The sequence below is a fragment of the Mobula birostris genome, chromosome 2, assembly GCF_030028105.1.
Source record: "Mobula birostris isolate sMobBir1 chromosome 2, sMobBir1.hap1, whole genome shotgun sequence".
Classification (NCBI taxonomy): Eukaryota; Metazoa; Chordata; class Chondrichthyes; order Myliobatiformes; family Myliobatidae; genus Mobula; species Mobula birostris.
The window spans coordinates 168,812,034-168,839,289 of NC_092371.1; the positions used below are offsets into that span (position 1 = coordinate 168,812,034).

Consider the following 27,256-nt stretch of genomic DNA (forward strand, 5'->3'; position numbering starts at 1 on the left):
TAGAATTTCTGACAATGCGCATCCTCATCAATAAAGTGAGAGTACATCACTGACTGGAATAATCTTTCCCATAGTTTCTGTGGGAAAGATGGTTAAAAGACTAGGATTTCAATGAAGCACACATTTGAACAAATAACACAATATGTACCGTTGACTAAAACCAGCCTAAGAAATAGGGACAGAACTCGACCATTTGGCCTCTCAAACTTGCACTGTCTTTAAAGATAGGGGCTGAACTGATTGAAAAACAAAAGCGGAATCAGAATCAGGTTTATTATCACTGGCACATGACAATATAAAAAAAACCTCAGATATTGGAAATCTGAAATAAAAACAGAAAATGCTGCAAGTACTCAGCAGCTGGGACAGCATATGTAGAGAGAGAAACAGGATTTTCTCTCAGAAACAAACTCCTCCTTCCCCAGGTGTATTGTCTGACTTGCTGATTATTAATTATATTTTAAGGCTCATGTGAGATCGCCCCAGATCTGCTCTCGTATCTAGTCTGTCTGATGAGAATAGATTGAAGAATGTCTTTCAAAAGGAAACTGAGTATGTGGCAGCAACTCAATGAATAAATGCATGCAAAAATGGTCAAGCAGTTCAATTCTCATTCAGACCAAACATCAGAATGGGGAAAAAATGTGATCAAGGCGACTTTGACCATGGAATGCTTGTTGGTGCCAGACGAGTGATTTGAGTATCTTAGAAACTGCTGATCTCCTGGGATTTTTACACACGTCTCTAAACTCTAGAGACATGGACCCCTTGCTTAATGGTATTGGTCCATGACATAAAAATGTTGGGAACCCCTACTCCAGAGTTTAGACAGAATGATGCAAAAACTAAAAAAATCATCCAGTGGGTAGCAGTTCTTTGGGCAAAAGTGTTTTATTAATAAGAGAATGGCCAGTCTGGTTCAAGCTCACAGGAAAGTGACAGTAACAGTAATAACCATGTATTACAACAGTGGTGTGCAGAAGAACATCTCTGAATATGTTGAACCTTGAAGCCAACGATCACAAACATAACAGTGATCATGCTATGAGGTACAGGAGGTAGCTACTGAGTGTATATGTTATGCTGGACCTTGCACTAGGCTGAGAATGGTGGTAAATGCTACTACAGAATACCAAGAGCTTCAAAAGGATTATGCCAATTTATCCTGATTCGGGAGGCATCTCAGAAAATGGTATTTGCATGCATCATTATTTTGTTCTGTACCCATATGATCATTATATATTACACATAAGCACACTAAACTATTTTACCTCTTTGAAAATATATGTGTGTAAATGTACAGTCATTACACTTTTATCTGTTGACTAGCCTGCTTGGTTAGTTTGACTTCCTTAGCTGTGTGCCTACCTCCAATTTTGATTTTGCTCCTCAGTTGGAAAACTGACAACCTCTTGGCTTAGCTCACTGCTGTTCTGTGACTCTTCCAACAGTAGTTAATTATATGATGATCTAAGGAATGAATTTTCATCACACATCTCTTTAGTATCTGCGGGTATGTCTCTTATTGAGGTCATATGATTGATATCAATACATCAGATTTTACCAAAGTGTACTAAATACTTTCTGAATACAGAATAATTATAGAACCAGTTATGCATACAGGTTTTGGGACATCAATAAACTCTACTTGAAGTACTTCACCAAGGTTTCATCGCTGAATTTTTAAAAAAATTGCTCACAGAACTGGTAACAGTGACTCCCACTTTCGGGACCCTAGAGTCCTCAATTCTCATGTCTTGAATAAGATTCATCAGGTAGAGTTATCACATCACATCCAATTCAGTAAAAGAAAAATTCCTGTTCAGAAGTTAAATGCTATAATGTTAGTCTAAGACAGCACGTCTTATGAGGAAGGGCTGAGTGAGCTAGGGCTTTTCTCTTTGGAGTGAAAGAGGATGAGAGGACACTTAATAGAGATGTGCAAGATGATAAGATTGTTTGGCGAGCGAGAGACTTTTACCCCAGGTGAAAATGACTAATGTCAGGGGTTATAATTAGGGAGGGGGTGTTAGAAGAAACTTGGGTGCTTGGAATGTGCGGCCAAAAGTGGCAGTGGAGCAAATATATTAGGAACATTTAAGACACTCTAAAATGGGCACAGGATGAAGGAAAAATGGAGGACTATGTAGAAGGAGAGGTTTGGATTGATCTTGAGGTAGGTTAAAAAAAATCAGCATTTTTATGGGCCAAATGGCCTGTAATGTGCTGTACACCATATTCTTCTATAAGAAATTTAGGTTAATAATGAAAGCAGGATTAAGGTAGTGCACATGATATAATTGTGGGATACCAAATCACGAATTAAACTTGATCTAAAATGAAACTGTCCAAATTTTTGACGGAAATGTCCTCAGTTTTCAACATTAAAGGTGCAAAACTGTAAATACATGTAATTACTACAGTCGATGCTGACTTTAACCCTCCAAAATCACAGACCTAATGTTCAAAGTAAATTTATCAAAGTACGTATATGCCATCATATACGTACTCTGATAATACTGAATTAAACACAAAGACGGACAGATAACACATGTGCAAAAGAAGACAAAGTATGCAAATACAATAAATAATAATGAATAATATTAAGAACACGAGCCTGAGCAGAGTAGACTTGCTGCCTCAGAGAGCGTGTGCGGGCCGGGGATGCGATCCGGTCGGGGGAAGAGGAGGGGAGTCAGGTTTGATTGACCGGATGGAGCGCCCGAGAATCGGATGGAGCGGACCACAGCGCACGGCGCAAGAATTCAAACCTAACGGGGTGCAGCGCGCGAGTGGCCGCGGGGGTGAGGGAGCTCGCGCCTAGCCCGGGCCGCACGGCGAGGATGTTCGCCGGTATGAACGTCATGACCGTCCGGGATTCGCCGACATTTCCCTCTCGATTGGCCTCCGTTCCCGGCAGCGGCGGTGGGCCTCGAGAACAACGGCCGCAGGAACGAGGTAAAATTACTATTAACGGGCTGGGCATCGGCGCAGGGCTGAGGTTATAATGGTAATAACCGCGGTCAATTGGTGCAAGGGCTCAGCACTTGGCTTCTTCGGTTCAGCCACACCCTTTTCAGTGTTGATCCTAAATCTTACAAGCGTGACTAATGAGCCTTCCCCGTTTACAATAGGGATAGTGACATCCAGTGTATTTTGGCGTTTTTCATAATTATTGATACTTGCAATTCATATTTTAAAACTGGCGGATTTGAGTGATTTAATCAAATATACGGGACCTGAGCTCTGTCTTTAGCCCTTGTGTTCTCTTGCACCTGCCACAGACGAGTTTTCCACCCAGAAACAGTGAAGAACATCAGGTCAAGAGTGAATGAGATGAAAGAAATTAGCACCAGAATGAAATAAGTAGTATTGGTGAAAATAATGGGACTGGAGCTGAACAATCCCCTCTATTTCATGACCTGCATACCAATGAAGGATATAGTGGAGTCATGGAACACTACAGCACAAAAACAGGGCTTTTGGCCCATTTGGTCTGTGTTAACTATCATCTAGAACATAGAAATCTACAGCCCATTATAGACACCTCGGTCCACAATGTTGAACCAATCATGTAACCTACTCTAGAAACTGCCTAGAATTACCCTACTGCATAGCCCTATATTTTTCTAAGTTCCATGAACCTATCTAAGAGTCTCTTAAAAAACCCTATTATACCTGCTTCAACCACCACCACTAGCAGTGCATTCTACACCCACCACTCTCTGTGTGGAAAAACTTACTCCTAATATCCCCCCTGTACCTACTTCCAAGCATCTTAAAACTGCCTCCGCATGTTAGCCATTTCGGCCCTGGGGAGAAGCCTCTGGGTATCCACATGATTAATGCCTCTCATCATCTTATACACCTCTGACAAGTCACCTCTCATCCACCGTTACTCCAAGGAGAAAAGGCCAAGTTCACTCAACCTATTCTCATAAGGCATGCTCTCCAATCCAGGCATCATTCTTATGAATCTCCTCTGCACTCTTTTTATAGTATCCACTGTTTCCTGTAGTGAGATGACCAGAACTGAACACAGTGGGATGCAATAACATGGTTTAAGAGTGGGCAAAAATAAGCGCGATGGGTGAAATGTCATGGAAATGAATGCTAGGGTCTCAGCTGTTCACAGGGTCTGTTATATGTAATATATTCAGGTTTGGTGGTACAAATTTGGGTGGCTGTGAGATCTCAGGAGCTATATGAACGGGCAAGGGCATGTACATGGAACATAATGTGAAAAAAAAATTTCCAGTTTTGGTTTGAAACATGAGATTAAACAAATTGGGTCTACTCTCTCTGGACTATAGGTGATCTCTGAATTACACAGAATTCTAGTGGTGTTTGATAGAGTAAATCTAGAAAGTCACAAACTCATAACTGTCATTCAGACCAAAACGAGAAGACTTTTTTTCACCCAGAAGGGAGTGAATCATTGTATTTTTTTTTCTCCCCCATCTAGACATTCTCTCTTCTTCCCCCTCCTGTTGGGCAGAAAATACAAAAGCCTGAAAGCATGTACCAACAGGCTCAAAGATAGCTTTGGTCCTGCTGCTCTCAGACTATTGAACAGTTCCCTGGTATGATAAGAATAGACTCTTGACATCAAAATCTACCTTGTTTTGACCTTGCACTTTATTGTCTATCTGCACTGCCCTTATTGTGCAACTTTAACACTTTGTTTTGCACTCTATTTTACTTTGTACTACCTCAATGCATTGTTGTAATGAATTAATGTATACACATGGTATACAAGCCAAATTTTTGGCTGTACCTTGATACATGTGATTATAATGAACCAATTTACCAAAGGACTTTGGAAGTTCAGTCACTGAGATTGATAAAGGCAGAGTCTATAGTTCAGGATACTAGGGAAACCAAGACTTAAGCAAAATTACCCTAATTTAAAATAAAGGAAAAAAAACTTCTGGTTTAAGGTGAATGACAACTTAATGTTGGTTACCAAAACAAGAAATACAACGAAATATTTCATTAATTACACTTTTTCCGTTTAAAAAAAAAACTATGGTAAGCGATCATTGCAAACAACGGAGGCAAAGGTGAGTCTCAGTTGAGGGTCGAAGCATGTGGGGTGAGTGAGGCAAAGTTGTGGCGAGTTCCAGGCATATTCAAAGAAAACCCAGAGCAAGTAGAGTCAACAAAATTGGAGCAGAGGAGAGGCAGTTTGAGGCTCATCCACCTAAGCTGAGAGTGAGGCTTGATCGATCTCAGCACCAGGCCGGTTTGGAATGGTTCGGTACAGGCTGAAACATGGCGGCAGGGTCCAGGTCCAAAGCATATCGATGTGACAGAGCCCGGGTCCTAAAGAGAGGAACAACACGATGTTTGGACGATTTAAACGTTGGGCCAGATGGATTGAAAAAGTAGGGTGTTGTGACCAGAGGTGAGGGTCAGGACAGTTCTGCTTGTTGCTCCAGGACGTTTACTGTGCTCTTCACTACACTGAGACTGAGGCCATGGCCTGCTCCAGGCTCCGTGTCTGCAGGCTCCGCGACATTTACTTTGTTATGGGCTGAATTGACACTGATGCTGAGCCTGTGGCTGTGGCTGTGGCCTGCTCCGGCTGCTCCAGGCTTCGTGTTTGAGGACTCACTTTCATTCTAAATGCTACTCTTACTGCTTGCATGATTTGTTTTTTTTTTCTCTCCACATTGGGTGTTTGTCTGTCTTTTTCTCTGGGTTCATTTGGGTTTCTTTGTTTTGAGGCTATTTGTAAGAAGATGAATCTCAAGGTTGTATAATGTATACATAATGAGATAATAAATCTACTTTGTGTAGCTATGATATCACTACTTGGTAGAATATGCTTTTGGGTTAAATGGCCTACTGTGTCAAATTCGTGCATTCGTATGTAATGTATTACGATGAGTAATTATTTGCAAAAGAATATCAGTTATAAGAAGTGCACACATGGCTGCATTTTGTACAAGTTGGTAACAAGTTGTTATAAATCCCAGTAACACAGTAATTTATTTTCTATTGAACAGCATTGTGTAATGCTTTTCATTTGTACAATACAAAATGAGAATTTTTATAAACTGTAAGCAAATGATTGAGTGATGGAGGTCTCTTTCTTTCACCAGTGAATTATTGATGCAGGGAAGGATTCAAAATAAAGGATATGATCCACTCCACCAAGTTCCTGGGCAAATCTGAACCACAGAGCATCAAATATGATCCCTTCTCTAACTCTGAATAGTTAAGCTGGTGAAAAATCAATGCTACTGAAAAATTCCTCCAAAGATTTTAACATGTCTGTTAAATTATATCAGATACAACATGACTTGCATGAAAGTTAATGATGTAAAATAGTGCAATAATTTCAAAGAGCAACACCGTGTAGTGGATCAGCTTCTGTGCTATATGATTTTGATACTTAGTTTATTTCATCTGCTTTCCTTTTATCATTGTTGGTTGTCTGTTCAGATAGTTTTATGTGGGTCCTGACTCTCAGTGGATATTTACATCTGGGGATACCCAATAATGAGAGAGGTTAGGAATCTACTTGTGTAGAAACCATTTCCAATCATCTCTCACTTTTAGGTTGAGTGAGTTCAGTTATTGTAGTGCAGGCTGGGCTTTTAAAATATTTCTAATTTCTCTTAACAAACACAAGTTTTTACTGAGTCAAAATTACAAATCTGTCTTATTATCTATGTAAAGAAATTTGTAATTGAACAATGTCTAGAAGGCAAATTGAAATACCCATGTAAATCTGAAAAATTATCTTTCATATTGTGATACCTGCTAAATTTAAACAATTTGAGCCACCCAATTTCAAAATTTGGAATGTATTTTGGTATACTGGGATACTAAGAGACACTTTTTTCAGTAAGTTTAACACAATGGTCAAAACAACATCCTTTCCAAATGCTGTGTGGTTGAATAGACAATGGATAATAAATAATATATAATTGTTCAAGATTTGAATTACAATTTGAAAATTAAAACCACATTGAGTGTAAGGCATTAGGATCTGATACCTTTACAGTCTTGGAAATTAGATTTTAGCATTTTTGACTAAGTTGAAGTAGATAAATACTGTGGAAAATTTAATGTAATTTTTATCTTTTTAAAAACATGTAATGAGGTGTTCTGTGCTTTCTTGTGCACCAAACCATTTTTAGAACATTGTCAAGAATTACTGTAAGGAAATGCTGCTTCTCTGAGCAGTTTCTGTTTCATAGAGGTTCTCATTTTAACCAATGTTTATAAAAGTCTTACAGGTAAATTCACTTTCTGATTATCAAAAGAAATATATTAAAATTTTTTTATTTATGATGTATACAGTATATTGGCTCCCAAATCATGATTATTTAAACATTTTCTGCCAAACTGTTAGCTTTCATTTGATTACTATTGTCTGAACAATGAAAACACCAACAGAATGATGTTCTCTTTCAGAACATACAGAAGTAAACCACCTTGTCCTTCGAGCCTGCTGATGGATGATCAATTTGAAAATTCCTGTGCCAGTTCCCCATAGCTCTGAAATCTTCCATCTTTCATAAAAATTCCCCATAACTCTGAACTCTCTCATCATTCAAAAACTAACTTCCTCTTTTTAGAAAATGTTTCCAAAGATTTTTTTTGAATAAGGTTGAAAGAATACAGAGAAAATTTACAAATGTTGCCAGTACTGGAGAAACTGATTTATATGGAAAGATTGAATAGGTTAGGACTTTGTCCCTAGGAACGCAGAAGGTTGAGAGGAGATTTGATAGAGGTATATCAAATTTCACTGGACAACAAATTTTTTCAAAACTGTGGCTTCCTCAGAATTTTTTTTGGTTTATGATAGACTGCTTGAAGATGAACACAAATATAATTTGCGACTACTTGTATCACGTAGGAATTTGGAGAAACAACAAATTAACTTTTATTGAATATAATGTGTTTAATTGCATAATGGTGCTGATGCTTTGCAATAGTTTAACTAAGTTAAAAATATTTTGTTAATGGTTTTCATTTGTACTCAGTGTCTGAGGCTTCTCACTTAAGTGTCCAACAATAATTCACCAGTATTGATGGATTCCAGTTGCCCTGGTAACTTTTCTCCATGACCGCGATGTCCTGGTGAAACCTTTCACCATGCTCATCACTAACAGCACCAAGAATTGCGGGGAAGAAGTCTAAATGGGAAGGCAGAAAATGAATCTTTAGTGACATGTTGCATTTCATGGTTTTATATGCTTGAAGCATGCTTTCAACCAGCTGCATGTAGTTCGGTGCTCTAGATGCCGAGAAGAATTTCAACAACTTCCTTGAACGCTTTCTATATGATTTTCTCCGGTCCCACTATAAATTCTTCAAACCTGTCGTTGATGACCTGTTTGATTTGTGGACCAACAAAAATGCTTTCCTTAATCTTGGCATCAGTTATTCTGGGAAGCATCTGTCTCAAATATCAAAATCCTTCATAGAAATTTTTGTGCCTGGTGATAGCAAATTCCATCTTTACAGTCCTGAACCCAGTAATTATTACTAAAACCTGTCCTGCCATGCAGCAGCCGCACCGCCTAAGCATGGCCTAGCATACCTGGACAAGATAGGAAACTTTCCGGCTTACATTGTAGGCAACATGTTAATTGACTTGAATTATGAATTGAAATAACAAACATAAGTGATTTCAAAAAATGGTGCGTGATAGGGAAATTTCATGGTGATTTTCATGATCACTAGCCCAAAATTCATAAGATACACCTAAAGGTATACAGGAAGCAAAATCTTTATTGTCCATTGTTATGAAGGATATAGATAGGGTAAATACAATCAGCTTTTTCCACTGAAGTTGGGTGGGACTACAACTAGAAGTCATGGATTAAGGCTGAAAGGTGAAAAGTTTAAGAGGAACATGAGAGGAAACTTCATTCAGAGGGTCAGAAGGTTGTGAAATGAGCCGCAAGTGGTGCATGTAAGGTCAATTTCAGAGCAGTTTGGATAGGTACTTGGATGTTCGGGGTATGGAGGGCTATGGTCCCGGTGCAGGTCGATGGGAGTAGATGGACTGAAGGGCTTGTTTTTGTGCTGTACTTTTCCATGACTATTACTCTGTCTACATTTAATCTTAAACACAAGATTCTGCAGATGCTGCAAATCCAGAGTAACACACTCAAAAAGCTGGCAGAACTCAGCAGGTTAGGCAGCATCTATGGAAAGGAATAAAGAGTTAACATTTTGGGCCAAGACCATTTAATCTTCATTCTTTCGTTATGGACCAAGCACGGCAAATGAGGCTGGCCTAGATGGGAATCTTAGTTATTATGGACCAGCTGGGCTGAGTGGCTTTTTTCCATGACTATACTCAGCACCTCATAACATTTCCCAAATGTCCAATGTATTTTTCCTCTCTTTTCTCTTTACATCTCCCAGACATCTCTTTCCTGTGATCATACCACTTCTCAGTTTTCTTCTTTTGGGTAATATGCTTCCATACCTGACATTCAACCCACACAAAATGTTGGAAGAACTTAGCAGGCCAGGCAGCATCTATGGAAGAGAGTACAGCCCTAAACAATCCTTCCAGGTGAGGCGACACTTCACCTATGAGTCTTTTGGGGTCAGGTGCTCCCGGTGTGGCCTCCTGTATGTAGGTGGGACCTGAGCATCTACGCTCCATCCGCCAGAACAAGCGGGATTTCCCAGTGGCCACCCATTTTAATTCACTTAACATTCCCATTCCGATATGTCCATCCATGGCCTTGTTCACTGTTGTCATGAGGCCACGCTTAGGTTGAAGGAACAACACCTTGTATTCTGTTTGGTAGTCTCCCACCTGATAAAATGAACATCAATTTCTCGAACTTCCAGTAATACCCCCTAACCTCCCTTCCCTCTGCATTTCCCATCCCCTTTTCCCTCTCTCACCTCATCACCTTCCTTTGGTGCTCCTTCTCCCATTTTCTTTCTTCCATGACCTTCTGTCTCTTTCGCCAAACAACTTCCCAGCTCTTTACTTCATCCCTCCCCCTCCAGGTTTCACCTATAACCTGGTGGTTCTCTCTCCCCTCCCCCCACCTTTTAAATCTATTCCTCAGCTTTTTTTCTCCAGTCCTGCCAAAGGGTTTCGGCCAGAAGTATTGACCGCACTTTTTTCCACAGATGCTGCCTGGCCTGCTGAGTTCCTCCAGCATTTTATGTATATTGCTCGGATCTCCAGCATCTGCAGATTTTCTCTTGTTTGTGAGTAGTTGAAAATAGTCAGATGAAGTTCAGAAATATTTTCAGAAATGCTTTGGTGTGATGCAGTTGATCTATGGTGGAATTGATTCTGAAATATTGATATCCTGACATTCAGGTTTGTTGATTAATGTGGAAAGAGAGTAAATCCAGAAGGTAGTTTATGAATGCGGGAGGATGCATCACTATAGTATTTCATAATAGCATAGGATTGAAGTGTATAATTGATTATGGGGCACAAAAACAATGAAACAAAAATTGAGGATCACCAAGATTAGTAAGGACATGAAGTGGACTTGGACCCAGGCATGTGATTTTCTTGACAAGGAGCATTCTAGCAAAATCGAAGCTATAAAAGCAGTAGAGCCATCAAGTAGAACAACAACAGTAGATGGTTGACAACAGGCTGGAAAAGTTTATCTTAAAACAGGCTAGTAAATTGGAGCCAAGTGTATTGAGTCTTCATTGCAGCGAAAGCCAGGTTTTGATTGACGAAACTGGTGATTGGGAGATAGGTTCTTGGTGATGTATATTTGTAATTTCAACATGTAGTTAGGATTAAAATACAGCCACTGTTAATGCAAAAAAGAATGTAAACAATGGGGAGGAACAGGGGAATGAAAGCAGATTGGGGTAGAGAAAGCAAATGATAAAACTGACATCCAACTAATTAGATCTGTGCAGTTTTGAGTTACCAGATTATGAAAGCTTTCAAAGCCTTGAAATCTGGGATGAGGGACCCGCAGGCGGGTGGAGATGAGGGAAACTGGGCTCAGTCTCCTTGGAGCAGAAAACAGTCGATTTAATAGATTAGTATAAAATTAAACAAGGTTTTGATAGGATTTATAAGATAACAGGCTTAGGCGAGGTACATGTCTGGTAACTTACTACTTATTCGTTCTTCGTTCTTTGTCTGTTAATGCATAGTTGGTGCAGTGAGAATGGCTCCAGGGACTGTGTTGTATTCTTTGTGTGAGACGTGGGAATTCTGGGAGACCTCCAGCCTCCTGGATAACCACATCTATGCCATATGCACTGAACTGCAGCTCCTCAGAGAATGTGTTAAAGAACTAGAGCAGCAGCTCAATGACTTTCGGGCCATATGAGAAACTGAGGAGGTGATAGATTGGAGCTGCAGAGTGGTAACCACTCTGAAGTTGCAGGAGGCAGGTACCTGGCTGGCTGTCAGCAGAGGAAAGGGAAATGGCAGCCAGTGCAGAGTACCTCTGTGGCAATTCCCCTCAATAATAAGTATACCGTTTTGAGTACTGTTGGTGGAGGGATGACCTACCAAGGGGGAGATGTAGCTACTGGGTTTCTGGCACTGAGTCTGGTGCTGTGACTCGGAGGGAAAGGAGGGAAAAGAGGAGATGATAAAGACGCCTAGATGGTATGTTGCCTCCCAGGTGCCAGGGTCCGGGATGTCTCAGATCAGGTCCACAGCATTCTAAGGGGGGAGGGTGAGCAGCCAGAAGTCTTGGTGCATATTGGCACTGTCCTGAAAAGAGAATTTTGGGAGTTGGAAAGCAGGACTTGCAGTATGGTAATCTTTAGATTGCTGCCTGTGCCATGTGCCAGTGAGGGCAAGAATAGGATGATTTGGCAGATGGATGTATGGCTGAGGAACTGATGCAGGGGGCAAGGTTTCAGATTTCTTCTTAATCATTGGGATCTCTTCTGGGGAAGGTATGTCTGGTGCAAAAGGGATGGTTCACACCTGAACCCAACGGGTCCAATGCCCTTGCAGTCAGGTTTGCTACAGCTGTTGGGGAGGTTTTAAGTTAATTTGGCAGGGGAATAGAAAACAGTGATAGGGCTGAGGATGGGGCAGTTGGGATACAAAGAGAGGCAGTGTTTAATAAAAAAGTCAAGAAGGACAGCCAGATGAAAGGGCAAAATTGCAGTCAGTACAATGAGTTGCAGTGTAACAGGGACAAAATCAAAAAGGGTGATGAATACAGGACTGAAGGTGTTATATTTGAATGCACACAGTATACAGAATAAGGTAGATGATCTTGTGCATTCAGAGATTGACAGATATGATGTGATCATCACTGAGTCATTGGTGATAGAAGATTATAGTTTGGAGCTTAACATCCAAGGATACACGTTGTCTCGAAATGACAGGCAGGTAGTCAGAGGGGGTAGTGAGTTCTGTTAATAAAATATGAAATCCAATCTGTAGGAAGAGGTAACATAGGATTGCAAGATGTTGAATCAGTGTGGGTAGAGTTAAGGAACTGCAAGGGTTAAAACTCGATGGGTGTAACATACAGGCCTTTGATCAGCAGCCAGGATGTGGGCTACAAATTACAACAGGAGAAAGAAAATGCATGTCAAAAGGACAATGTTATAATCGTCATGAGGGATTTTCAATATGCGGGTAGATTGGGAAAATCAGGTTGGTGCTGATTTGAGATCCCAAGAGAGAACATTTGTAGAGAGCCTTTGAAATGGCTTTTTAGAGCAGCTTGAGGTTGAGCCCACAAGGGGATCAGCTATTCTGGATTGGGTGTTGTATAATGACCCGGATTTGATTAGGGAGCTTAAGGTAAAGGAACCATTAGGAGACAGTGATCAAAAAATGATAACATTCACCCTGCAGTTTGAGAGGGAGAAGCTAAAGTCAAATGTATCAGTATTACTGTGGAGCAAAGGGAATTACAGACGCATGAGAGAGCTGCTGGCAGAAGCTGATTGGAAGAGGACACTAGAAGAGACAACAGCAGAGCAGCAATGGCTGGAGATTCAGAAGAGACAGGATAGATACAACCCAAAGAAGAAGTAGTATTCTAAAGGCAGGATGACACGGGTGTGGCTGAAAAAGGAAGGTAAAGCCAACATAAAAGCAAAAGAGGGCATCTCATAGAGCAAAAATTATTGGATAATTGGAGGATTGGGGAGCCTTTAAAAAGCAACAGAAGGCAACTAAAAAAGCCATAAGGAGGGAAAAGATAAAATATGAAGGTAAGCTAGCCAATAATATCAAATAGGATACAATTTTTTTCAGATTTTTAAAGAAGAAAAGAGGGACAAGAGTAGGTATTGGACCACTGGAATATGATGCTGGAGAGGTAGTAATGGAAGACAAGAAAATAGCAGATGAACAAAATAATAATTTTACATCAGTCTTCACTGTGGAAGACACTAGTAGTATGCAGGAAGTTTGAGAGTGCCGGGCGGGGGGGGGGGGGGTGCAGAAGTTTGTGAATTTGCCATTACTAAGGAGAAGGTGCTAAGGAAACTAAAAGTTCTGAAGATGGGTAAGTCACCTGTACCAGATTGACCCCACCCCAGGTTTCTGAAAAAGGTAGCTGAAGAGTTTGTGGAAGCATTCTTTCAAGAACTACTAATTTCTGGCATGGTTCCGATGGACTGGAAGATTCCAAATGTCAATCCATTCTTCAAGAAGGGAGGGAGGGAGGTAGAAGAAACAAAATTATAGGCAAGTTCGCCTGATCTCAGATTAGAGGGACATCCATTTAGAATGGAGATGAGGAGGAATTTCTTCAGCCAGAGGGTGGTGATTCTGTGGAATTCATTGCCACAGGAGGCCAGTCTATTGGGTGTATTTAAGGTGCAGGTTGATAAATTCTTGATGAGTCGGGGCATAAAAGATTATAGGGAGAAGACAGGAGAATGGAGTGAAGAGGAAATGTACTCCTCAGCTTTTTTTCTCCAGTCCTTCAGAAGGGTTTTGGCCCGAAATATCGACTGTGCTTTTATTCCATAGATGCTGCCTGGCCTGCTGAATTCCTCCAGCATTTTGTGTGTGTTGCTTAAGAGAAAATGGATCAGCCATGATCAAATAGTGGAGCAGACTCAACAGGCTAAATGGCCTAATTCTGTTCTATGTGTTACAGTCTTTTGACTTTTTTGACAGAAGAGTTTGCTACTAGAAGACGACAGATTTAAAGTAATTTAAAATAAAGAACCAAACGAGGGAAAAGATTTTTTTCATTCTGATTGTTATGGTCTACAATGCACTGCCCAAATTGAGGTGAAATCAGATTATAGCTTCAAAAAGGGAATTGGATACATGGTAACATCCCTGCAACTTTCTTCCAAATCAGAGCAAAAGAGAGGAAGTAATAGTTAGTGATTGTAAGAGCAGAATTGATTGTGAATAATTGCTCAATGTATCTGATTTTATTTTTCAGGAGTGTTTTTTTCCCTTTTTTTTTCCAGGTTCAGTACTGACTGGAGTCACCTCCTGCAAAAGAAAGCTCTCAAAGAGGCCGGGGTATATGTGGAAGAATGTTGAACAAAGGTTAAGCCATCCCACACCTACTGGTATTCATTTGGATTCACAACATACTGGAAAAGAAACAAATAGTCGTACAGGCTTGTCTTTTGACATTAATAAACAGGAGAAGCACAGATTAAACAATAAACACACAAGGGAAGACAAATATGTAGATTATCAGAATACTGTTTCTGATCGGTTGTCTGCCAGAAGTCCTGTGGTTGCAGATATGATTGGGTCAGAAAGTGTTCAGCACATTCTTGGTTCTAACTGTCCGTGTAGCATTGACAGTCAAGAATGTTCCTTTTATACTGGGGTTAATACTTATTCCAAGCATTTGTTGACAGGCAATCTGCAGAAGAAAGATGCTTGCCTTAAACAATATAAAAAGGAAAGAAGTATTGATGTTAGCAAGTCACAAGCTATTACTAGTCCAAATAAACAAGCAGACAGTGAAAATTTGCAAAGACAGCAGCTTTGGGACATTGATAGAGAAATGGATTCAGCTAGCACTTTTATTTCCAGCTTTAATTTCATACAGATGTCGTCAAATTGTAACAGCAGTATTATTGGCAATAAAGATGAATCACAGCAGAATAGCCTTGTTTTACCGCGTCACGATGCTGAACTAGAAATGCGATGCCATGATACAAATACATTCATAACAAATCAGTTCTGCTCCAAATCTTTATGGAAGGATTTTAACACCAATTCTTTGCACGCATGTCAAAATGTTGGCATTAAATGTGGTACTGATGCAAAGTCAGAGAACAGTCATCAGGACTATGACTTGCTCTCACTAGATACAGATATTTGTGCATGTTCAGCTGATACTTCTGATGGTTCTTCTGCTGGTTCATCTGTAACATCAGGGTATGAGAGCAGCATCACCATACTTGACCAGAAATGTCATTCTTTAATGAGGAAATATGAACCAATTCTTCAAGATTGCCTCCATGAAAACAGAATAAAGTTGAAGGCTAGTATTTACTTAAATATCTTGGTTAATGTTCAGTTGTATTTATAACGTGTTATAAATGCAGTATTATGTTCTGACATAAAATGTCTATGGATGTCTGTATGTATACACTATCGTTCTTGAAAGAACTTAAAATGGTAAGGCTTTCAGAATTTTCTAAACTGCTTTGAACTGTATAACTAGGTATAACTGTAAACAGATTTCAAAAAAGTTTTGTTTAATTTTTGGAATGCAGTACTGAAAAAATAGGAACTACAATGCAATGCGTATCTGTGTACATTCTACTATGTCAGTGAGAAAAATAATTGGTGCTTCAGATTCTCAATCTTTGTTGCAGTTTAATGATTTTCTTCATTTGTATTTTGTGTTGTTGCATTATACAAAAGGATCTTTAGGTTGAAGTTTACTTTTGTTTCTTGCTTAGAAATGTCATATTGGTGAGTGGCAATCAAATGTTCACTGCTTGCTAACACTGCTGTAAATTATTGAAATATGTGAATTTGAGGCTATAAGTATTGTTTAATAGTTCCACTGCTGCTCGCATTACAGCAAGATGGGCTTACACAATGATGTGAATAATTATCATGCTGCATTCACCAATTATAAAGCCAGTTGTCTTAATTATAAAGCGTTTACATCCACACCATATTTGCTCATTGATTCCATTGGCCAGTCCTTGTTGTCTAAAACTAATTAGATAAATTGTTGAAATAATATGTTGCAAGGCATTATGCATTTAAAATTCTTTGAAAGTTTAGCTTTCCACCCTGAGGATAAGGCTACTCTCAGGGCGGAGGAGCAACGCCTTATGTTCCGTCTGGGTTGCCTCCGACTTAATGGCATGAATATCAATTTCTTCTTCCAGTAAATTCCATGCTCCCCCCCCACTTCTATTCCCTACTCTGACCTCTTACCTCTTCTCTACCTGCCTATCAGCTCCTCCTTTCTCCTATGGTCCACTCTCATCTCCTGTACCTTTCCTACTTACGTAGCTTTGCATATCACTTTCCAGCTGTCCTCCTTCCCCTCTCCCCACCTTTTTCTTCAAGTGTCTTTCCCCTTCCTTTCCAGTCTTGAAGAGGGTCTTGGCCCAAAACATCAACTGTTCGTTTACTTCCATAGATGCTGCCTTACCTACTGAGTTCCTCCAGCCTCTTATGTATGTTACTTTGAATTTCCAGCATCTACAGAATTTCTTGTTTAAGAAAATGTCATCTATTCTCTCTATAATATTGTTTGAGACTTTATCCAAATGTCCTGTCACTTGCTAAAAATAGTAGATTGCCTATTGGCAGTCATGTAAAATGAGAAGTTGCTTGTAGACCACACAAGTTTCACTTTGCCCACAGTTGTGACTCAACTTTTCAATACTATTACTTTGAAATTTTGCCATTAGATTTTGTTCACTTTTGTCTTTTTTTTTGAAACAAATACAGTATAAAATACTTGTCTTCAAAAAAAATAGCTGTGTAATTCTGCACTTTGTCTGGTTTTGATAAATCTCAGTAGTACGAAGTGATTTAACATGTTTTAAGTAACTCAAAAAATGAGAATTCTTCAACCAAGCTGTAATCAAACACCAATGCCTAAATACCAATTGGTTTTATTTCCTGTGGATTCTTATTATATCCAATAGAAATTCCATTTCTTGGGTATCCATCAATCTTACCATAGCTTGTAGATTTTTTTGAATAAACTAATGTTTAATTTGGTTTCAAAAATAATCTGTCGTGAGGTTTATATGATAAATACAATCATGAATATCGATAAACTAAGTGATGACGTATTCAGGATTATTTAAGGCATTCAGTGCCAGCACATTGTGAAAAAAGGAGAATTTGAATATGGAAATGTATAAAAATTTTGATTTTTAAGAATGACTTTTGGACAAAAGGCGAAAGAGTACTTGAGCTGTAATGAACAGTAACTTAATATCATTACATCAGAGGTGAATCAACCCTCATCCTATTTATAATTTTGTCAGGTGTTGATTGTGAGGGTCAGTTGAGTTTTATCATAGAAAGTAATAGTTACATTATTCAAATTTTTGTGACAGCCCATTAAGGAACAAATAAGCAGAACTTTTGGTTTCATTTGAGTATCTTCATAAAACTGAAAATTATGCACCTTTTCAATACTGATGACTGACCTATCTTCTGTTTAAAGTAATGCAAATGGTGAATTGTCTCACTTGTTAGAGTCATGTGTTCTGAATATATTTATATCTTTTCTTATTAGAAATAGGAGCAGGGCATGACTGTTCATACCCATGAGTGACCTCTGCTATTTAATAAGCTTAAGCCCACCAATCCCAATATTAATTTATTATGGCCCTATAATTTTTATCTGTTAATCAATTCTCAGTACATATTGTATTACCCCCACTAGACTGGCCTTCAAATTTGTTCAGCAACCTCCTCTGTAAGACCTTATTGAAACCCTTCTGAAAATCCAAATAATTTACTTCCGTTGGTTCTTATCCCCTCTGATAGATGTAATTTCAGAGAATCTCAGATTGATCAATCATTCTTCACATCAAACTTTTAATTTAGATTACAATCTTAGACATCAGTAATCAGAGCTATCTGTATTGCTAGTTCTTTAAAGATTTTGAGGCACTGGTAGCGTGGACCTTATCAGTTTTGTCTCCTATTAATTCCTAATAGTTTTTCTTTACTAACACCAGTGAACCTTTAGTTCTCCAAGCTTTTTGGGCGGCTTTTTAATTCTTCATCTGTGGATATGGTCACAAAGCACTTGTTTGCCATTTCCTTATTGTTCCTTCATAATTTCTCTCTTATTTATCTGTTGGGGATCTGATTTGTCCTTGCTACTCATTTTGTTTTTACATATCTACAGAACCCTTTCTTGCCTGTTTACTCTCACATTTGTATATTTTCCTTTTCATATCAATTATCCTTAGAAATCTCAAAATTTTCCTGATTTTCAGGTTTGTTGCTTTTTCTGGCTTGCTTTTAACTTTAAGATTTAATTTCTCCTGTTATCTCATTTCTTCTTGTTTCTCTTTGAGCCTTAGAATGTATATGTATCACTTTTTTTTGGTAACGTTGCTCAATACCTGTCCACTGGCATATTCTTCAACAGAGTTTTCTAATCTGTCAAACCAATCTGCCTCTCACCCTGTCATGGTTGCTTTAGATTGAAAGTCCTGATATCAGATTGAATTACATCACTTCAGATTTAATATAACATGCATCTTATTCTAGCCTCTGTTTCCCAGATGATCCTTTACTGTAAGAGCGCCCCTTGGAAAGAACTTGTTTTTATGAAATATTTCTTCTTTTAAGGAATAGATGTAAATAAATGTTTCCTTGTTAGTTCTTTAATATACTAATAGAGAATAATTTATTCTCTGTGCTGTTTGTACTGATTTGGTTTGCCCAGGCTATATATGTAGATTAAAGACTCCTCTGAATGCACAGTGTTCTCTTGTTATTACTTTGATAAATGTATTTTGAACTTTTAAATCTGCATTTGATCTGTCTTTTAGCTTATGTATTTTTATTTTGATAATTGTAGCTTCAAACCTTGATCTTAAAGCTACAGAAACTTCAGAAGAATGCTGTACAGAATGATGATTATGAGAAAGGTAAGCTTGTGCTGGATTTTTAAAATTGCATTTTCTAAAATTTTGTATTGACCTGCTTCCTTTTGTATATATGAAATTTCACCAGAGTGATATGGAAGGCAAGCTCAGTGTCCATTTATATTGGACTACAAATAGGCTGAGGATATACTGAGAGAGAAACTGTGATGTGTGCTTTCGATGATCCACTATATAATAATAGCTATCCATCAATGGAAAAACATAGACCTGGTGGATTTCTTTATTAACAATTGATTTATTTTAGTTCTAATTTTATTTGAGTTTGTATTTATTTCTTTGTTGTACTACCCAAAAGCCTTGGCACTTTACTATAGTACACTGGCTAAGGAGGAGCTATTTAGGGTAGTAGATGGAGTACTATTCTTATAGATTGCTTTACATTGAAGTGTGTTAAACATTTACCCAGATGAATATTACTTCATTAATCTAAAGTACATTAAAGATAGTGGAAAGACTTTGGAAAGTAGGGTGGTGATTTACTCTCCCAACATGTTTCTTTATCCATTATATTTATGAGGCAGGCCCATTTATGTTTTTGCCCAGTGGTGATGATGGCTTGTTGATATTTGGATATTGATATTGCCTTTGAATATCAAAGGGAGATAGTTAAATGTTCTTATTGGCATGGTCATTCCTAATATTCCTAATATGTTTGGAATGAATGTCCCTTGCTATGCTTCGAATTTTGTCTAGTTTTTGATACATGAATCTGTACATAGATTATTCTTCATCTGAGTACTGTACCCCAGTATTATGAAAGCTCATTTTCGGGCAATAAGGTCCACCCCATGTGATGTAAAGAAACAATGGGCCTCGACTCTCTCCTGGCTTGGTACTGAAGAGTTAAGCCCGAAACTGAATATTTAACCTCCTAAATTATGATGAATTCTACTTAATGGTGAACATCCTTACATCTACCTTTATGATAGAATGAAGTTTTTGGCAAAGCAGTTGAAGAATTGCATTCTCTTCAACAACTGTTGCAGGAATTTCTTAGGGATGAAATTAATCACCTTAAACAACTATTGCTGTCTTCCTCTGTGAAAGTAATGTCTCCAACCAGTGGAAAAATATTCTCTTTAACTTTCACAGACTTTTAATAACATTTATATTTTAATAACTTATTTGTGGTAATATTTTGTTTTATGTGCTGTGTATGATATGTGTTTTGTGGGTGCGCCATGGTCCAGAGGAACATTTTAACTTTTGTTATACAATATATGCAGTATGTACGACAAACTTGAACTTGAACTTACCAGGATTCCTTCAAAATGGTTAAATATTGACTTTCTACTAAGGGTGGCCACTCTTACCTTACTTATGAAATATAGCTCTTTTTCCCATTTTGGGGTGAAGGCTGGAGCTGGTTTATAAAGGTGAAACTTAATTGGAGTAGGTAGTAAGTGACATTGTCAATTTCAGTTTTCATTTATTTAATATTTGAGAAATTTCATGGCAATAAATGTATTTGTATGCAACATGCACAAAATGCTGGAGGAACTCAGCAGGCCAGGTAGCATCTATGGAAGGGAGTAAACAGTCAATGTGGCGGGCCGAGACCCTTCATCAGGACTGGAAAAAAGATTCAGAAGTTAGAGCAAGAAGGTGGCGGGGAGGGGGAGGAAGAAGTACAAGGTAGTAGGTGATAGGTGAAACTGGGAAGGGGGAAGGGGTGAAGTAAAGAGCTGGGAAGTTGATAGGTGGAAGAGATACAAGGCTGGAGAAGGGAGAATCTGATAGGAGAGGGTAGAAGACCATGGAAGAAAGGGAAGGGGGAGGAGCACCAGAGGGAGGTGATGGGCAGTTAAGGAGATAAAGTGAGAAAGGGAAATGAGAAAGGGAATGGTAAAGGTGGGGAGAAGCAATTACTGGAAGTTCGAGAAATTGATGTTCATGCCATCAGGTTGGAGGCTCCTCAGACAGAATATAAGATGTTGCTCCTCCAACTTGAGTGTGGCATCATCATGGCAGCAGAGGAGGCCAGAAACTGACATGTTGGAATGGGAATGGAAAGTAGAATTGAAATGGTGGCTATTGGGAGATCCTGCTTTATCGAGTGCTCTTTTGGTGCTCGGAGAAGCGGTCTTCCAATCTACATGGGGTTTCACTGATATACAGGAGACTGCACTGGATACTTGCAGACTTACAGGTGAAGTGTTACCTCACCTGGAAGGACTATTTGGGGCCTTGAAAAGGATTGAAGGGGGGAGGTGTAGAGGTAGATATCGCACTTTCTTTCGCTTGCAAGGATAAGTGCCAGGAGGGAGATCAGTGGGGAGGGACAAATGGACAAGGGAGTCGCGTAGGGAGCAATCCCTGTGGAAAGCAGGAAGTGGGAGGGAGGGAAAGATATGCGTGGTGGTGGGATCCTGTTGCAGATGGCGGAGATTATGGAGAATTGTGTGCTGGATGTAGAGGCTGGTGGGGTGGATGCTGATGTCTATTATAAAACCACTGTCTCTCACAGCTACCTGGACTATGCCTCTTCTCGCCCTGTTACTTGTAAAAATGCAATTCTCTTCTCTTAATTCCTTCGTCTTTGCCGCATCTGCTCTCAAAATGTGGCTTTTCATCCTAGGATGAAGGAGATGTCCTCCTCCTTCAAAGAAAGGGGCTTCCACCATCAACACTGCCCTCAACCACTTCTCTTCCATTTTATGCATGTCTGCCTTCACCCCAACCATCTGTCACCCTACCAGGGATAGGGTTTCTTTTGTCCTCACCTACTACCCCACCAGCCTCAGCATCCAGCGCATAATCCTCCGTAACTTCCGCAATTTCCAAAGGGGTCCCACCACCAAGCATACCTTTCCCTCCTCCCCATTTTTCTGCTTTCCACAGGGATCGCTTCCTACATGACTTGCTTGTCCATTCACCTCTCCCCACCGATTTCCCTCCTGGCAAGCGGAACAAGTGCTACACCTGCCCCTACCCCATCTTCTCCCTCACTACCATTCAGGGCCCCAAATAGTCCTTCCTTTCTGTGAGAAGACATGGGCATCCAGGGACAGGGACATTTTTTACATGGTTTCCTCATCACTGGCTCAAGGCCCTATTTATGAGAGATCTTCAGAATCGAACTAGCCTGGCAACTGTTTGTGCTGAGCCACTCCTAGTGATGGACTTTGAGGGGTTTGACTCACAGTACATACTGTGCTCTTGTTACTCTTGGTGTTTCTTCTTTTCTGTGTTCACAGTGAAATTCAATTTTGTTTTGTAGTTGAGCCTAGACTCTGGAATTTAACAGTGACAATCTTTATCAAAACAATTTCTGAGGGAACATGACAGGGTAAATGCTGACAGGATATTTTCCTTGTGGCATAGCGTCAGGTTAATGGTCAACCATTTAAAAAAAACACACAATATGACAAGGAATTTATTTTGTGGGCAGTGAACTTTTGGAATGCTTTCCTCCAGAGCTGAAATTTTTTAGGATATTTAAGACTATAATGGATGGAGTTTTGGACTAGTGCAGTATCAAAGAGTACCAAGCATCAGGCGGAAAAGACAGGTGGAATATGTGCTGCCCTTTATTTTATGGTTTCACCAATTGTGTAATTATCATATTTTTAATTAAGAAAGATAACAAATATTACTAATTGTTTTCATTTTGTTAAAGCTGACAAGTTCAACAGGAAGTTAGCGGAACTGAAGAAAGAGCAAAGTTCTTTAAAATTCCAGCTGCCTTCCCACCATCCTTGTATTATGATGGTTCTGCAAAATTGTGAACTTCATCTACAAGTTGCTGAGCACCAGCATAATTGTTTTTTAAATAAGTAAGTACATTTCCATAAAATGGATATAAATAAAATCTTCCAGTCAATTGAAATAGAGAGAGTGGCTTTTTATGGAAGAATTTAATTACAGTACACCAGAAATCTCCAAGATATTGTAGCTCTATATTTTGTTATGACTGAGTTCCACTTCTCTTTCTTTCTTTTTCCAATATTTTTATTAAATTTCATATAGACAAATGCAGAATTCATAAGGATGCTTATTATAAATCAAAATAAGGTAGCACAAAATGCACTGTTTTTAAATCACACTGATACAATCACGGTATCCCATATTCATGATCAATCAAATAAAATTGAATTATGAAATACAATAATATAGTTAATTATATTATAAAAAGTCTACACCCACTACCAAGACAAAGCTGGTTGGTTTAAAAAAAAGAGTACCATATAGTGTTTTATAATAATAGCCCAGATCTATATTTTACTAACAATAACTGGCCCTTGTGGCTACGGGGGTCAGGGGGTATGGAGGGAAGGCTGGGGCGGTGTTCTGAGTTGGATGATCAGCCATGATCATAATAAATGGCGGTGCAGGCTCGAAGGGCCGAATGGCCTACTCCTGCACCTATTTTCTATGTTTCTATAACAATTCAAAGATTTTCAAAATAGTTCAGAAAGGGTCCCCATAACGTTTGAAAATCTTGATTAGAATCAGAAATGGAATAACAAATCTTCTCTAAATTTAAACATGATGTAACATCACATAACCATTGAGCATGTGTGGGGGGGGGGCAACCTTCTTCCATTTAAGCACGATCGCCCTCCTAGCCATAAGAGAAATAACCAGTACTCGCAAATGAGAAGGCTCCAAAATTATAGCTCTTTCTTCAACAATACCAAATAAGGCAGTCAAAGGATTGGGCTTAAAATTAACTTTAAAATGTACAAAAAAAGTTTGGAATACATCCTTGCAATATTTTTCAAGGCTCGAACATGACCAAAACATATGAATTGATGAAGCCTCTCCATTATTACATCTGTGACAATACGGAGATATATCTGCAAAAAAACGAGAGAGCTTGTCCTTAGACATATGAGCCCTATGTACCACTTTAAATTGTAGGAAGGAATGACAAGCACATAATGATGAAGAACTAACCATTTTGAAAATAGCCCTCCAGGTCTCATCAGATAATGAAGTCTGTAAATCCTTTTCCTAATCTTTTTTTAATTTTGTCTAAAGGAGCCATTCTCAGTTCCAACAACAGACCATAAATATAAGATATTGAGGCATTATCAAAAGGTTTCAAATTAAAAATTACATCTATTATGTTCTTTTCTGGACTGGTAGGAAATATATATAGTTTAGATCTTACAAAATCTCTAATCTGTAGATATCGAAAAAAGTGGGTATTTGATAAGTTATATTTCATTGAGAGCTGCTGAAAGAAGAAAGATGCCCTCCAACAAACAGATCCTGAAATCGTTTAATGCCTAATCTATCCCATTCTCTAAAAACCAGATCGGTTGTAGATGGTTTTAAAAAAAATTAGAAAAAATAGGACTAGAAAGAGAAAATCTCAATAAACCGAAATGTTTTCTAAGCTGTAGCCAGATCCTCAAAGTGTGTTTAATCACCAAACTGTCAGTTAATTTATTTAAAGATAAAGGAAGAGAGGATTGGAGAAGAGAAATAATAGAAAATTTCGCAACAAAGTTGGCTTCCAAAAAGACCCATATTGGACAATCCTCATGATTAATATAATATAACCAGAATGTGAGATTTTGTATGTTAATTGCCCAGTAATACAACCTAAAATTGGGTAGTGCAAGGCCTCCATTCTTTTTAATTTTTTTGAAGGTGGTCTTTATTTAGTCGGGGTTTTCTGTGCTTCCATATATAGGAAGAAAGAATTGAATTTAAAGAATCAAAAAAAGACTTAGGAATAAAAACAGGTACGGCTTGAAAAGGGTGTATAAATTTAGGTAAAATATTCATTTTAATAGAATTAATTCGACCAATCAATGAGAAAGAGAGAGGCGACCAATTAGAAAGTGACTTTTTCACATAATTCATTAAGGTTAGAAAATTTTCTTTGAATAGATCTTTATAATTCTTAGTGATTGTTACACCCAAATATGTAAATTCTTTTCTTACAGTTTTAAAAGGAAGGTTAATATCGAATGGGATCAAATTATTTAAAGGAAACAATTCACTCTTATGTAAATTCAATTTATATCCTGAAAACTGACTAAAATTAGTCAGTAGAAGAAATGTAGAGGGTAAGGAAGTTGTAACATTAGATATAAAAAGCAACAGGTTATCAGCATAAAGCGAAACTTGTTGAATAGTACCTTTCCTTTAGATACTGGCGATATCTTTAGACTCTCGAAAGGCAATTGCTAAAGGTTCTAATTTCAAATCAAAAAGCAAAGGGCTCAATGGATATCCTTGTCTGGTTCCACTTTGGAGTTTAATTGTTTTAGAATTCTGAAAGTTAGTAAGGACCCGAGTGGAGGGAGATAAGTAAAGTAATTTAATCCAAAGAATAAAATTGGTCCCAAAATTAAATTTTTCTAATGTTTTAAATAGGTAATTCCATTCAACTCGTCAAAAGCCTTCTCTGCATCCAGAGAAATCACACATTCGGATATTTCCTTGGATGGAGAATACATAACATTTAACAATCGCTGTATATTAAAATAGGAATATTGATTTTTAATAAATCTTGTCTGATCATCAGATATTATAGAAGGTATAATATTCTCGAGTGTGTGGGCTAAAACTTTAGATAGGATCTTAGCATCAACATTGAGGAAAGAGATTGGTCTATATGAAGAGCATTCAGTAGGATTCTTATTCTTTTTAAGAATAAGCGAAATGCAAGCTTCATAAAAAGACTCTGGCAACCTACCCACCTTGAAGGAATCAGTAAGGGTAGAACATAAATAAGGTATAAGCAATGAAGAAAAAGCCTTATAAAATTCTCCAGAGAATCCGTCAGGTCCTGGAGATTTCCCAGAATGCAATGAACGTATAGCCTCAGTGATTTCCTCCTGAGGAATAGGTTGATCCAACTGCTTTCGATTATCAACTGAAAGTCCAGGAATATTTAATTGGTCTAAAAATTGTTCATTGCAGTATTATCTTTAACAAAATCAGAACTATGCAGTTTAGAATAAAATTCTCTAAAAGTGTCGTTTATTTCAAAATGGTTAGTTTTCAAATCACATCAAAGTTGCTGGTGAACACAGCCGGCCAGGCAGCATCTCTAGGAAGAGGTACAGTCGATGTTTCGGGCCGAGACCCTTCGTCAGGACTAACTGAAGGAAGAGCTAGTAAGAGATTTGAAAGTGGAAGGGGGAGGGGGAGATCTAAAATGATAGGAGAAGACAGGAAGGGGAGGAATGGAGCCAAGAGCTGGACAGGTGATTGACAAAAGGGACATGAGAGGATCATGGGACAGGAGGCCCAGGGAGAAGGGAGGGAGGGGGAAAACCCAGAGGATGGGCAGGGGGTATAGTCAAAGGGACAGAGGGAGAAAAAGGAGAGAGAGAGAGAGAGAGAGAAAGAATGTGTGTATATAAATAAATAATGGATGGGGTACGAGGGGGAGGTGGGGCATTAGCGGAAGTTAGAGAAGTCAATGTTCATGCCATCAGGTTGGAGGCTACCCAGACATAATATAAGGTGTTGTTCCTCCAACCTGAGTGTGGCTTCATCTTTACAGTAGAGGAGGCCGTGGATAGACATATCAGAATGGGAATGGGATGTGGAATTAAAATGTGTGGCCACTGGGAGATCCTGCTTTCTCTGGTGGACAAAGTGTAGGTGTTCAGCAAAACGATCTCCCAGTCTGCGTCGGGTCTTACCAATATATAGAAGACCACATCGGGAGCACTGGACCAGTATATCACCCCAGCCGACTCACAGGTGAAGTGTCGCCTCACCTGGAAGGACTGTCTGGGCCCTGACTGGTGGTAAGGGAGGAAGTGTAAGGGCATGTGTAGCACTTATTCCACTTACAAGGATAAGTGCCAGGAGGGAGATCAGTGGGGAGGGATGGGGGGACGACGAATGGACAAGGGAGTCGCGTAGGGAGTGACCCCTGTGGAAAGCGGGGGCGGGGGTGGAGGGAAAGATGTGCTTAGTGGTGGGATCCCGTTGGAGGTGGCGAAAGTTACGGAGAATAATATGTTGGACCCGGAGGCTGGTGGGGTGGTAGGTGAGGACCAGGGGAACCCTATTCCTAGTGGCGTGGCAGGAGGATGGAGTGAGAGCAGATGTGCGTGAAATGGGGGAGATGCGTTTGAGAGCAGAGTTGATGGTGGAGGAAGAGAAACCCCTTTCTTTAAAAAAGGAGGACATCTCCCTCCTGGAATGAAAAGCCTCATTCTGAGAGCAGATGCGGCAGAGACGGAAGAATTGAGAGAAGGGGATGGCATTATTTTCAAGAGAC

At 39.1% G+C, this 27,256-nt stretch overlaps 1 protein-coding gene across 6 annotated transcripts in view; it reads left to right on the forward strand.

The window, feature by feature from the left end:
* Window positions 1-2,682: 2,682 nt before the first annotated feature.
* The window catches only part of disc1 (DISC1 scaffold protein), a 203,031-nt gene continuing 178,457 nt past the window's right edge, over window positions 2,683-27,256 (forward strand). For 3 of the 6 annotated variants that reach the window (XR_011884992.1, XM_072251070.1, XM_072251071.1), the window contains exons 1-4: window positions 2,685-2,958; window positions 14,392-15,428; window positions 18,969-19,038; window positions 22,676-22,832. Coding sequence is in view for 3 of the 6 variants with exons in the window: in XM_072251070.1 (XP_072107171.1) it covers window positions 2,844-2,958; window positions 14,392-15,428; window positions 18,969-19,038; window positions 22,676-22,832 (1,379 nt within the window). In the remaining 3 variants the exon portion in view is untranslated. Of the gene's footprint in view, window positions 2,959-14,391; window positions 15,429-18,968; window positions 19,039-22,675; window positions 22,833-27,256 lie in introns of all 6 variants that reach the window. The other 3 variants (XR_011884993.1, XR_011884994.1, XM_072251069.1) reach the window with 2 other exon arrangements.